At 44.7% G+C, this 14,377-nt stretch overlaps 1 protein-coding gene across 2 annotated transcripts in view; it reads left to right on the forward strand.

Moving 5' to 3' along the window:
- Window positions 1–14,377, forward strand: part of ankrd12 (ankyrin repeat domain 12) — a 37,910-nt gene that overhangs the window by 19,769 nt on the left and 3,764 nt on the right. Inside the window, exons 2-9 of one of the 2 annotated variants that reach the window (XM_040015957.1) lie at window positions 1,507–1,621; window positions 3,922–4,072; window positions 5,336–5,407; window positions 5,836–5,976; window positions 7,666–7,869; window positions 8,099–8,241; window positions 9,589–9,736; window positions 9,852–14,263. In XM_040015957.1, coding sequence (XP_039871891.1) covers window positions 1,562–1,621; window positions 3,922–4,072; window positions 5,336–5,407; window positions 5,836–5,976; window positions 7,666–7,869; window positions 8,099–8,241; window positions 9,589–9,736; window positions 9,852–14,263 — 5,331 coding nt within the window. In that variant the 5' untranslated portion in view covers window positions 1,507–1,561. The remainder of the gene's footprint in view (window positions 1–1,506; window positions 1,622–3,921; window positions 4,073–5,335; window positions 5,408–5,835; window positions 5,977–7,665; window positions 7,870–8,098; window positions 8,242–9,588; window positions 9,737–9,851; window positions 14,264–14,377) is intronic. The other variant, XM_040015967.1, reaches the window with a different exon arrangement.

Consider the following 14,377-nt stretch of genomic DNA (forward strand, 5'->3'; position numbering starts at 1 on the left):
AAATATCGAGATATATATTGTATATCGCCATCCAGCTAAAAGATATCGAGATATGAGTTTTGGGTCATATCGCCCAGCCCTACGATATCCTATTATTTAATGACTTAACAATCACGGGTCTTTACAAGGATGTAAGAAATGCTCTGATCAGGGCATTATAATGAGACTACTATTCACTGGATTGGACCATGGTGGCTATGTCCATACTGTATATTGTCTATGGGTGGGAAGTGATCTTTAAAGAGTCATTAAATAGTTCCCAGTGAATATGGGCTAGGATTCTTCCTGTGAAATGTCCTTTCCTATTTAAAAACCCAGAAAACATGCTAGCCAGTGCCAAATACTTTGTCACATTTTGTTGTCAGAACTTTCCTTTGAGAGATTGCTGATCTGATTATTTAATCATAAATTATTCAGCCTGGAACTTGCCAGAATTGTTGGGAACACCAGAGCTGTGCTATTTACTGAGATGGCTTACCCCTTAACACAAAAGCCCTGGTTGTTTTATGAATAAGTGCAATACTAAAACTGCTATCATGCTTGTTCTCTTCTTGGAAAATTAAATGTCTACTATGAAATTTAGAGTTCCCTTGTATTTTTGATGCCTATGAGTAATGGGGGCTGCCCCAATCATTTTGGAGGCTGCTTAACAACTAATCAATGGCTCTCAGGTTTCTTAATATAGAGTAAGAGTGGGACTTTCATAAGCAGCGGGAGGCTATTTCTGCTCAGTCATCATGGTACTGGGTGTGTATATGTGAGCGAAAAAAGGAAGCAGGGAAAGTTCATTCAAAGTACTAGATAATAGAGGGTCTCATGACTGAAAGCTGCAATCTTCATGTGGCAAGATAACTGACAGATGCCATGTTGGCTTCAGGTGCAGGCTCAGCTTCAGTGTTGTACTTTCTCTAAAGTGCTGGCACCCACAGTGCACCCCAGTGACTCTGCAGCTTGTGTTACTACACCGTCACAAACCACATCAGAAACGAGCTCGGTTACACTGATGAGTAGGCCGCAGGGACAACATACAGAGGGGGACGTTTTCCTCTCAGAAACCCAAGAAGTCCCTAAAGCTGTGATTCATGCTGCCTCATGTAGTTTTTCCTGCCGGTGCTTTAAGGTCAATCTCGAGAGATGCAATGGAAATTTCAATAAAAATCCCTGATTACAGATCCACTCAACCTACATCCTGAAACACAGCTGAGTTGCGCTCTGTGGCAGCACTATTTCAATACCTGCCCCTCCATTGCTCTGTGGGGGTTAAGTGACTTTTCTTTACTTTGCTCGTTTCCTCTGTAACACAAACATTTGCTGAAAGCCTATAAACAGTCTCTGAAAAAACGTTATTTAATTGTACCTGCATTTTAAAACCATCTCCTGCTCTTGCCACTGTCTCGTGCAGGCGTGCTCTGCTTGCAGCAAGAATTACTAGGTCAGCCTTCCATACAGGCAGTGATGTGGCAGGGTTGAAATCCTCCTCACTGCTGTTGTGGTCTCTGTCTCCAGGTGCATGATGAACCTACTGTGCTGTAGCTGTCTAAGCTAGTCAGGTTGCCTCACCATGGCAAAACCTGGGAGCGACAGAGATGGAGCCATGGTGGATAAGCAGGCGGGGAAGAAGGTATGTGACTCTCTTACTTCAAATAGAAGCTTCTATTACCATCCTGTGGTAAACACAATATTTCCTGCAAGTTTACAAAAGTGATACTTGTTTTCTTTACATTTTCTTGGGGAAATACTGTACAAAATTGGACCCCAAATAATACACAGGTGATTTTAAATACAACTAAATGAATTCAGAGTTTGGCAGAAACTGTCAATATGATCACATGATCAATGAAAATGGCATTTGAATAAACAAAGATTGACTGCTTGGTTCACATGATATTGTAGAGCAATCTGGTTCATTCACATTTTCTTTCATCGAGCAAACCAGGTAAAATAAAACTAAATTGAGAAGCTGTTATTGATGCTAAATCATGTGGCATGCAGAGAGTGTTGGCCTCCAAGACAGCTGACTTCTTTTAATGCTTCTTTAGAGTGTGTGTCACTTTTTGCTTCCTGAGTGACAGGGGTTTTTTTGTTTTGTTTTTTTGTTTCAGTTCTCAAACATCTGCATGAATGTTTCTTGGGTTTTAGAGCTCTGATGTGTAAACACTCATCACCCACTTGCTGAACACTAACATCTGGGCACCAGCAGGGAGCACATCTAAGCTTGTAACGGCATTATTCATTATATCGGCTTGTTCTGTAAATATCAGTGCACTTCAGCTGCCATACATGTACATGTTGACATCAATGCGGTTATATTTCTGTGGGGCTTTTTTCTATTGTGATACAGTACTCTGTTTTAACCCAGAGATGCACTCGAATGTTGTGCGTGAGAAATATCTGACGTACCATCTCCTAAATTACCATGCAAACAGGGCTTAATTGCCCTTTTCTACATAAATGCAAGGAAGCATTTGTGTCTGCCTTTATTTTCAAGGCAAAGGTACTTCACATCTTAGCTCTCATCTACTTTCAGCCGTGCCAGACACTTCAGCTTTGCACAGCTGGCACATTGCTTCACTGAGATCAAAGAAGCACCATGCTGCAGACATTTTCCTCCTGCCAGAAATGTATTTTACTGCACCAAAGTGCAGCACACTAAAAGTAATGGTTCTGAAAAAGCTTTGTCTGCAGATCAGAGTGCAGAATAACCCAGTAACTGAAAGACACTGTGATAATGGTGAGATTAGTGGTATTGCTGTGGGTTGTGTTTGATGCTGGAGTGTTTTCGCTCCACCTCCACCGTGTGTATTTTCTGTAGAATCAAATAGTTTTATATGTGCATGGAGTGGCTAAATTCAATTCAGGCATTGAAAACCAAAATTACAACCACAGAAGCAATCAGCAGCTGCAAGTGGGAGGGATAAAATTTAACATCTTGTGTCTTTTGAAGTGGGTGTTGTCGTCTTTTTTGCTCAATTATGGCTCCGATTTTGGTCACCAAAGAAATGCAAATTACTCAAATGAGGTGGTACTTGTGTTCAACAGGAAGCCACCCTGTATATGTAGGTAATTTTCTTGCTTTATCGTCCCATTTCAGGCTTTTTGTGGTCAACCTTGCTTTACGTGTTTTCAGTATTATAGCTATTAAATTTGAAGGGTTTGAGTTAGGAATTAGTTGTCACTGCAACATCAGTTAATCTGAGTGTCTCACTCAGTTTGTCTATAAAATGTCTGAAAGTTGTGATGCAAGTATGAGATAATCTACCAAAGCTGTGGGGGACGACCCTAAACAATTTTTGTCTGACCAGCAGGCTATATACAGATTATAATGCAATGCATTTGAGGACTGGGACTGCAGATATATTTTTGAATCGGATATGATTTAAATGGATGATCAGTAAAGGTGCTGTTGTGCATTAAAAAGAAACCGTTAATCTATGAAGTCTGATGGTATTGAATGCTTGCCTGGCAGTGCAGGTTGCACAGGTGTGAATATTTTCACACTCCCACAGCACAGTGCCATAATAATGGACTTATTTTTCTTCCCTTTTTTCTCTTTTGTGTGTAAACTGATGGGGGGGGGGGAAGCTCCAGATCTTGTATTCTTCCCTTGAGACTTCGCCTTGGGAACAACATTTAAGTGAGCCTCGCAAGCAGCACCCAAATACCGTATTGCAGTCGGTGTTATCTCTGCAGTATAAGTCACGTAAAGCAGGAACTACCACCTGCGTACTAAGCTCGATCCTGTTAGCTGTCAAACTAGTTGACATGGCTTTTAAAATGAGACTGCCAGGGTTTATTTGAGGCCATTGCTCCTTTGTTTACATATCCAGGCACACTCGGCACTCAACTGAGGCCACACCTCTGCCTCGTTTGACCCGATTTTAATTCTTTGTGTGTGTTTTATTTCTTCCTCACCTTTGACAGAGCAAAGACAAGTTGTCGCCTTTCACCAAAACTCCAAAGTTGGACCGGAGTGAATTGCTGGGGAAGGAAGGGAAAGCAAAGTCTTCCATGAAGCGCAAGCTCTCCTTCACTACCAGTCCGCCCCAGGCAGAGGAGCGAGACTCCGACACGGGTAAGGAGTGTTGCTGTTCCTCCCTCCAAACAGCCATGCTGCTGGCTCACTGCCATGTCTGTACACTGCCCCCTGGTGGCCTGCTGTCAAACAGGTCTTCAAATAGTCAACAACGGGTCAATATTGTTTCGAAAACGGGACCTAAGTCAGGTCTCACTGATGAACTTGTGGCCTATTAGAATGTATTCATTTTTTAGTGTTACAAATAGTAATCAGGGCCTCCTACCCCACCTCCTAATATAACACCATGTTTTGTTTTGTTTTTTTCTACATTCAACACATTATGTCCTTATCTACAAAACCCATTTAAAAAGAAAGACCAAAACCAGCAGTGAACTATGTAGCTGTAGATATCCAGTGTATAAGTGAACTGTAAAAAGCCCCCCAAGAATCTTCACTGTTTTACATGTTCCCTCATTTTCAGTCCTCAATAGTAGAATAACCCTCTACAAATGCACTGCAATGCTGTATTTAACATTTGTTTGTTAAATACACTATTTGTATTTGTATTTTTATATGTTTTTATAAACTGCGCTGTAGAAAGACCTTTGCAGTTGTCTTGAACCTCACTGATGGTGTACAGATTTCCCAATAACTGTCACTATGTTGACGATAAAAATGCACTCATCTTAGCAGTGCAGACATGTCGTTCTTCCTCTCACTTGTGTAAACACTGTTCTAACCCCCTCTTTCAGTTAAAGTTTAACTATATGTTTATCAGATTCAAGGCCTAAAAATAGGTTACTGTATCGTACAGCTGTAATTATAATAAATAAACTGCATGTTTATGGACTGCTTGAAGTCCTGCAGGTTTGCCTTCATCTCCTCTGTAGAGCAAAGCTCAACATGATCGTTTTCATTGTGTGGTCCTGTGTCATTCTAACAGATGAGAACCCTCAATTTTGGAAGTATAATTTATGTCGCACACGTAATAAACTAGCACGGAGAGTGGCTTTGCCTTCCAGCAGCTTCCCCCGGTCCTTTTGTTGAGCAGCTGTAGGACGAGGCGAAGAAGCGACCCCAGTGACCGCCTCGGACCGGATCTCCTCTCCTGTCTGCTGTGTTGCCATGACTCATAATCTGTGCGTGGAGTGCGAGTGTGCCTTTGTGGCTGTCTGTGTTTGAGTTCATGTGAAGCGAGGAGGGTGAGAGAGAGAGCGAGCGAGCGTTAATGCAGTGCTTTCCCACCCTTCCACCCCCCCACCTTGCTCTCCTTTTCCTCCCCTCTCCCCCCCCTCCCATCCTCTCTGCTTTGCACTGTAGATGACTCAGACCCAGGCCAGTCGAGTGAGACCTGGGGAGAGAGATTAGTGCCTCCCTGCAGGATATACGCAGGTAATCGCTGCAGCCCGATCCTCAGCCCCCGCGCCCATCCACTTTGCGCTGCTATTCTGCTGTAAACACACATGCACACATGCACGCGTGTGTGTTTTCGCCTTGCATCTCCCCCCTATTACAGCTCACGCATGTCTGTTTAGTAACAACCGACCGGTGGAGACTGGGGGGGCCCGAGGAGTGCCATGGGCACTTGGTTGGCTTAAGAGAATGCCATCTTCTTTTTGTTTTTGTTTTGTTTTTTTAACTGTTTGTTTTTTTTGTTTTAAACCTCATGCTTGTCATCTGTTTCTCTGCGCGCTCAACAGATACAAGGGGAAGAGGAAAATGTGATGCAGTCACAATGAAGTTGCATCTTGTAAAAGACTACCTTTTTTGGTGTTTTTTTTTTTTTTTGTAATTTGTCTCCAAACTCATTCTTGTTACAGATAAAGATGGACCAGACAAGAAGAAGGTGAAAAAGGAAGCTGGGGGCAAGAAATCCCAGGCACCCAACTTTTTGTTTGGGTATCCGCTGTCGGAGCGCAAACAGATGGCTCTCCTAATGCAGATGACAGCCAACAGTCCAGGTTTGTGTACTCGCCCTCTCACCTTGTCCTCAAGAAGGGTCAGTGTGTATTTGCTGCTAGATGAGTCGTACTTCAGAACGTCTCTTGTTTTTGTTTTGTTTTTTAGGAATAGGATAAAAATCTTATCTGTGGTGTTTGTTAGTGATACTGTACCGCTGCTGTAGATTAGATCTGAAAATAGCTGACTTGGAGAGGGGTTAGGGTTTCTGTGTTGTTTGGTTTTGTTTTGTTTACGTGTTTTCTAGTAGTTATTGCAGTTTGGTTTTGTTTGTCTTTTGCTTTACTCATTAAAGGAGCTGTTTGACAGTGTTAAGCCTACGAAAAACTGACTCCAAATGAATTTGAGAGAATCGGGTCAGGATATTTGGGAATTAAGCTGTGGTGCTGGAAGGGGATGAAACTGCATTGTGGGGGGGCGGTACCATGCGACTTCCTGCTGCCGTAGTCTGTCTACTACAGGAGATGTCTGGTTTTGCTGTACCCTGTGCTATGTGAAAAAGTTACTTCCTCTTGATAAGTTGAATAATATTTATTTCCTTTCCATTACGTTGTTGGCAGTTTTGAGAATTTTTCTTTTCCCCCAAATATGGTCTCTAGTCACTAGACCTTTTTTTTTTTTTTTTTTTTTTTTTTCCCTCTTTCTTTCTTCTTCATTTGTTCATGTGTGTCATGCTTCGTCACCGGTGCTCATCAGCAGTCAATGAGAAATTGGTGACTGTTACAGTAGACAGTTTGAGGGGAATGATAACCCTCATTTGTTAGGAAAATGGTCTAAAATGTGCACACGTACCTTCTCCATTGCACAGTCTGACTGTGCTTTATATGATGCTATCTGTAATGCTGTAGTAACGGACTGCTCTGTTATTGCCAACAAACGGGATATTCAGTGGTGGAAAAAGTACTCAAATGATCTGATGTTTGTCAGTTAGTCCATTTCCATATCTTATTAAAGTAGCTCTGATAAACATTACAGTGCATCTTCCGGAAATCACGGAACTGCATTTGTCTGAATTTGCATAGGTATACATATGTGCATGTCCTCCAAAGTAACCGACATCATGTAGCCGATGAAGATGATGGTGTGCACAGATAAAACGGAGGGACTGCAGAGTTCACCGCTAAAGGAGAGAAGTAAAAAATGAATAATAACATCAGTATTCAAAAAATGTGACGGCACACAGATACATTTTGTTGATGACAGTCTGCACAGCTGTGTGTAGGTTCTGTTTAGCACCAACACACAACCATGCCAGTCCCATTAGTGCTATTCAGTTTCCATTACTATGGCAACCCCCATTTCATGTTTCATAGACCCATACATGTTCTTTCAACTATTGCTGTTTGTCTACAGCCTGAATTTGTAGCAAACAGCAGTAGATCTAGTTTGCTTTAGGTGAAGGTGCTGTCTTTCTGTCTGAGTGGACCAGGATGTTGTGAATTCAGTGAACTCTGTACTGACACCATGCATTCAAACGTGCATGTGTAATGCCTAGAAAGGTCCAGATGCATGTATGCTTACTCAGACATGGGTTTAAGCAGTCTCTCGTTCCCAGTAAAACTGGATTCACTGTAGTTGTTCAGTCTAGAGAGAAAAGCAGTTGTCTTAGTGTGTGATGTTCTTTTTTTTTTCTGTCTCTCTTCCCTTCGAGCATCATTTAAGTCTTTTTCGCTCTCCCTCCACGTGTCCAGACTCTACACCGAGTCACCCCTCACAAACGACCCCTGTGCAGAAGAAAGTCCCCAGCAGCGCCTCGTCTCGGCAGAAAGACAAGGTCAACAAGAGGAACGAGCGAGGGGAGACTCCCCTTCACATGGCAGCAATCCGGGGAGACGCTAAGCAAGTTAAAGAGCTCATTAGCCTGGGAGCTGATGTCAATGTCAAAGACTTTGCAGGTACGACGCCCCAGGAGATGATCATTTAACAGCTTTCATCATGTCCCAGCAGTTGTTAATAATGACATTAGACTGAGTAACAGATGCTGATGCAAAGGCAATGTCTCAACATGAGCTGTAATCACTCTGTGCATTACTACTGCTTATGCAGCTGTTGGTATGTCGAGTAGTAGAATTGAGAAAACAGCTGGTAAAATTTTTTTTAAGACTCTTCTCCTGTCCTCACCAGGTTGGACGCCTCTGCATGAAGCCTGTAATCTTGGTTACTATGATGTGGCCAAGGTCTTGATAGCAGCGGGTGCAGAGGTGAATACGCAGGGTCTGGATGACGACACACCACTTCATGATGCTTCCAGCAGCGGGCACAAAGATGTAAGAGCTTTGAGTTAGTCTGTAACTGAAGGTCTTAAAAGTATATTGCACTTAAAAATTTTGATTAAGGACTCTGCACAGGTCTGATGTGTGAAATTGTTACAGAATGTAAGAGGGACATTGTCTCAGTGCACTTACAAAATTTGATTAAACATTTCTGAGAATCAAAACAAAAATACACAAATTGATTTAAATTTGGCTTATCACCAAACTCGGACAGCTTCCAAGCGACTGCTACTTTTAGGTCGCTCAGCAGAAGACCTGTTTTGTCTTCCTGCACTGCCTCTAAGATACATGGTGCATCTCCTTCAGCTTTTCAAGACGGTGACCTTTCAACTTTGTGGAATTTGTGGATTTGGCAGGGAGACATATTTGGCAAGTAGGGAGGTTGGTGAGCCAAGATTATGTCAACATAGCCAGAAAAACGTACGTGTTCTTAATGCGCTCTGTGCCGGCACAGGATGGCACGCATCACAGTTCAGGTCGTTTGTGCTGAATATTTTCCTTAGACGTCTCAGGATGTTAGATGAACTCGAGCGAGGTGTCAGTGTCACCTTGGGGGATAAATTTACAGTGAATAACAATCTTGCGAATGTTGACAAGCATGCTCCTGTTCGCACTCCTGTTCGCTCAGGAAACTGTGGACTCTGTAACTGAAACCTGCAAAAAACTTTTGTCATAGCTGGACACCCAGACCCCCCCCCCCCCACATGAAAGCAGAGTCAGTCTGACAGATAGAAGTTGGCTGCTTCAAGTTTTGAGGGCTGCGGTGAAATCGTAGACCACACATGCAAGCGATTAGAATCTAGCCTAAAAATGAGCAAGCTAAAAATAGCAGCAGCACTGAAAACTGACCCAAGAGGATGACTTTAAAAGGGAGATCAGCCAAATTTTTATCTGGTGTGCTTGTATGTATTCATGAGCCAATTCTTTTTTTGATCGCACCTCTAATATAAAGGTTGCACAAGTCCATCCTTAATGCAGGAAGAGTCAGAGTGCTGTTACATTTATATGTGGACATTGCATACATGTTTGGGGGTTTTTTTGTTTTTGTTTTTTGGCTGTCTTTAAATGTTAAGTCAAATATTTATTTCTGTTGCATCAACTTGCAGAATGTAGTATTTTATGATCATAAGAAGAAGACGGCCACTCTTAGGTCATCAGCCAGTAAATTTGTTTTTAAGTTGTTCGAGTTTAAAAATGATCAAAATGCATCAGATTGCGTTAAAGTGCATTTTGTTACAATTTTAAATGCCTTGGTAAAATGTTAGATTTTACCTTTTAAAAAAATCTAAGGCATGTCTGTCTGTCTAGGATTTCTCAGTGTAATTGTTGTGTTTTCTGTAGATTGTGAAACTTCTGCTTCGTCACGGTGGTAACGCTTTCCAAGCCAACAAGCGCGGCGAGCGCCCGGTGGATGTGGCCGACTCTCAGGAGCTGGAACAGCTATTAAAGGGAGAAGGAGCCGTGTCGGACCATGATGACAGCTCTTCAGGTGATTGTCCCTCCTGTGTAATATTTATGTTTTGTTTTGTTTTTTTACTCCCCTGTCATCGACATCCAGTAATGTGTCCACTGTAAATGAAGCTTAAGTCTACTGTACTCCACAGAATCTGAAGACCCGCCATCTGTCAATCCATCCAGTGTCGATGACAACATGGAAGACTCTGATACTGAAAAGGACTCTGCCACGAAAGCATCGTCTTCCATGCCGGGGATGGATGAGTACGAATTTAAGGACGAGGAAGAGGAGGACAATCTCAGTAAAGCCCTGAATGACAGACACATCCTCAGGAGGGAGCTACGACAGCCGGAGAAGGAGGACAAAGACAGGAATCACGTTGCAGTAAAGCAAAGCAACAAGGGGGATTCCTCATCAAAGTCCAAGAAGCAGAAGACGTCTCGTGTCCACTGCAGCTCGGATACGTCCAGCGACGAAACGGAGAGCCTCTCAGAGAAGAGAAGCTCCCCCACCTGCTCTCATAGCTCGGAGAACGTCAAGCCGGACACGAGGTCGAAAAAGGACAATACTGAGCAAAAGGACAAAGGTAAAGTTAAGAGGAAGAGCAAGAGCCAGAATAAAAACAAGGAAAACCAAGAAGATGGGAAAGAAAACAGTAAAACGCTAGTCCTCTCTCTGGCAACAGTGTCTGAAAGCACAGAGAAGGGCCGGGAGGAAGACTCTTTCAAGATGTCTTTCAGTCCCAAAGATGACTCATCCGTCCACCTCTTCCACTTGTCAGCCATCAAATCTCCTAAACTGAACCACAGCCTGACAGATAAACAGACACCACTCAAACAGGAAAATGCGAAGATGTGCGTTTCCATCACTGACAGCTCGTGTCCAGTGGACGGTGTCAAATACAACCACTACACAGACGCAGACTACTGCACTGAAGGCTCCAGCACGAAGGGGTGTAAGCACAAGGAAAAGAGCAAACATCAACAGAAAGACTCCAGTGTGGACGGCGACGACGGCCACTCGAGCCCCTACAAAGACGGCAGCATAGGAAACAGCATAGACAGCGAGGGTGCCTTACGGAAGACTGATTTAGACGGAAAAGTCGTGAAGAAGCATAAATTTAAACACAAAGAGAAAGACAAACACCGCAGGGAATATGAGGCAGAGCGGAGCCGCCAAAGGCAAAAGGAGGCCAGGAAAGACAGCCACAGGAATTTGGAATTTGACAGAGAGTTCTGGAAAGAAAATTTTTTCAAAAGTGATGAGACAGATGAACCTCTGCCAGTAAAAAAGGAAAGTGAAGACAGCAGCTCGCTTCAGAAGACTGCTGATTCCTCTCCTGTGAAAGATGAGCGAAACCCAAAGGAGAAACACTCCGGCAGCAAGGAAAAGAGGCCAAGAGAGGAGCGAGAAAAAGACAAGAGCGTGAAAAAAGAGCGGAAGGAGGCGGCAGGAAGAGAAGAGAAGGTGAAGGATTCAAAGCTCAGCGAGCATGACGAAAAGGTGGACTGCCACGGCTCAGGGCGGATTCCTGAGGAGTCGCTGCAGAGCAACAGCATGAAAGAAGAGACAGAGGAGAAACCCATAAGTGGGATCACAGCTGATCAAGAACAGCTGGAGCCTGCAGAAAAAGGCTCACGCGAGAAAACTGACAAGAGGCTCCCAGGAAAGGAAAAGGACTCAGACAAAATGGAGAAAAGGCATCTTGACAAGGAAAAAAAGGTCAAAACAGAGCACTCTGACAAAACCGAACCACAGAACTCAGTGGATCGTTGGAAGGAAAAGGAGCGAGCGGGATCCATCTCTTCCGTTTCGCCTGGAGAGAAAAGCTACAAAGAAAACGAGAAGCTGAAATCTTTAACCACAACAAAAAAGCATGAAGACAGCAGGAAAAGTAAAGATAAGTTCGACAAACGGTCTGATAAGGAGAGGCAGGACAGAGACTATAATGCCGGGGATCACAGAGAAAAGGATCGCACAAGCTCTGATAGGAAAGGAAAACCTCTGGAGAAGACCACGGATCACAGTAAATCTGATCGCGCCAAAGAAAAGGACTTTGACAGGAAAAGAAGAGATAAAATAAAAGATGGAACGCTGTCCTCGACCTCCAATCTGAAATTACTTTTAGAGGAGAAGAAAAGCCATCTCTCTGAGAGCGGCAAGTCCTTATCTACAAAATCAAAGGAGGAAGCAGTGAGAACGCCGGAGAAGGATCGCGATAGGCGAGACCGTGACAAAGACTCGGATAGACACAAGGATAAAGAGCGACACAAAGACCGCTCCCAGCAGGCCAAAATCAGCAAGGCCAAATCCAGTGAGATGGAGGCAGACAAGGCCAAATTGAAAGCCCCGCCAGCAATACGAGACACCAAACCAAAAGAAAAGAGACTTGTGAACGATGACCTGATGCAGACCAGCTTTGAGCGCATGCTCAGCATGAAGGACCAAGAGATTGAGCTGTGGCATCGGAAGCACCTAGAAAAACTCAAACAGAAAGAGCGGGAAAGGCTTAAACAGCGGCCTGTGGCAGATCCGGGGAAGTCAAAGCCTAAAGACAGAACAAAAACAGAACCATGCTTGAGTAAGGAGCTAACACGCTCAAAAAGCTCTGATACATCTGATGTCCACAGCAGAGATAAAGCCCTGAAGGACGGCACTAGCCCCAGAACGGTGTCACTTGATGGGAAGAGTCTGCCCTCTATCAGCGCAAAGGTCATATCAGCCGTGGAAAACTGTCTGACGAGATCACCCCGTCCTGAGAATGACCGTTGTGGCATCATTTCCAGGTCTGTTTCTTTAGTCTCTGTTGCCAGCTCGGAGGATTCGTGCCAGGCAACGACATTAACTCCCAGAAATGCCGAATACGATTCTGATGTAAACATGGAAGCCTCAGACTCCCAGCCTGCATTTCTCCAGTCTTCCCTCGTCATTCAAGCTACAAGGTCGCCGTCTGTTCACGATAAAGACTGCAACAGTCTTCCAGATGTTTCACAAGGTAATCGAGTGATGTCCGGCAGGCATGAATCTCCTTACCTCAGGGCTATTCTGGATGAGGATGCCAACTCATCAACTGAAGGCAAAGCTGTTGAAAATCTGCCAAAATCCAACCTGACTGCGATCCCAGGAGAGGAGCCGAGAATGAAGGAGGCCTCAGAAACCGCGGAGAGCCTGAGTACACAACAAAATTCAAATTCAGTTACCGATTCAGTCACAGAGAGGGAAGGAAGCACTGCTGGATGCTCGACAACGCAACTGTTAAATAAAGATCTTCCCAGTAAAAGCGTGACTCTTCCACAGTCCAGCAGCTCACAGTGCAGTAGTTCTCAAAGTGGGTCGGCGGAGCAGAAACCTCTTCCTCTATCTGAGCCTCCTGCTGTCCAAGACATCCAGTGTCAGATGGAGGCTTCACAGGCAGAATGTGTTACTAAAGAATCTGATCAGCCGTCAGTACCTACAGCTTCTCAAGCTGCTGAGCTGTCAGCACTCACAAACACAAAGCTCTTCCAGCATAGAGAACCACTCCCGTCTTCTGGTATTGAGAATCAGCTGCAGGCCGAGTTGGTTACCACGGAGGTTTCTGACCAAAAAGACACACTCGTGGAGACCGCTCACGGAACAGAACCAGAAAATATGGAAACGGATGCAGAAAACTTGACAACAGAAGCGGCGGGGAGTCCCATACCGTCCACCAGCTCGCACATTCCCACCTCTGCTGCCAGAGAATCCTCAACGGGTTTCAGCAGATCCGATGAGTGCAGGCCTTCTCAAGAGGATGCAGATGCAAGTGGCCAAGACTGCAAGAAATCACAGCCTTCCAGCGACATCTCAGGCCCATGTCTCGATGCTCTTACGGAAAAGGAAAGCGTGTCCTGTTCGAGCCCTGAACACAAGACTGAAGGGACAGCAGATGTACCACAAAGCTCGCACAACAGCGGTGGTGGTGCTGCTGTCTCTGCTGCAGCTGAGAGTTCATCCGTTGAAGGCAGCCTGAGTACAGACGGCTCACCTGAATCCAAAGCAGAGGCCTCCTCGGAGCCCATGGAGGTCACGCCTGCCGAGGAGAAACCAGAGTCGTCCTCAGCTCTAGAAGAGCAGAGCCAAAGCGCCGTCCAGTCAGCGGATCCAACAGACGTCAGCAGCAGCAGCGCCTCAGGGAGTTCCTCTCCGCAATCCGGAGACCGGGAGTCCGACTCCTCAGGGGCGAAAGTCAAGATTCGCGTAGCAGACGAAGAAATGGACATTCACGTGCCCCATCCACGCAAGAGGAAGATGCCGAAGGTGTCGCTCTCCCAGCCGTGCTCCACCACTCAACAAGAGAGGGAACAGCAGTCGCTAGCGGCTATCGTTGACTCTGTAAAGCTGGAGGAGATCGAACCTTACCAGTCGGACAGGGCTAACCCATACTACGAGTTCCTGCACATCCGCAAGAAGATCGAGGAGAAGCGTAAAGTGCTGTGCAGCGTCGCCCCGCAGCCGCCGCAGTATTATGACGAATATGTGACCTTTAATGGCTCATACCTCCTAGACGGGAACCCACTCAGCAAACTCTGTATACCAACTGTGAGTCATCATTGTTAATATTGATTTGATTTGATTTTTTAGACAAAACTGCAGCAGGGATGATGTGCATACTCTTTTATGATTCAAAACGAAGCTAGTGACCATTTGACCTTT

This window comes from Simochromis diagramma, unplaced genomic scaffold, assembly GCF_900408965.1.
Source record: "Simochromis diagramma unplaced genomic scaffold, fSimDia1.1 OVJJ01000205.1, whole genome shotgun sequence".
Taxonomy (NCBI): domain Eukaryota; kingdom Metazoa; phylum Chordata; class Actinopteri; order Cichliformes; family Cichlidae; genus Simochromis; species Simochromis diagramma.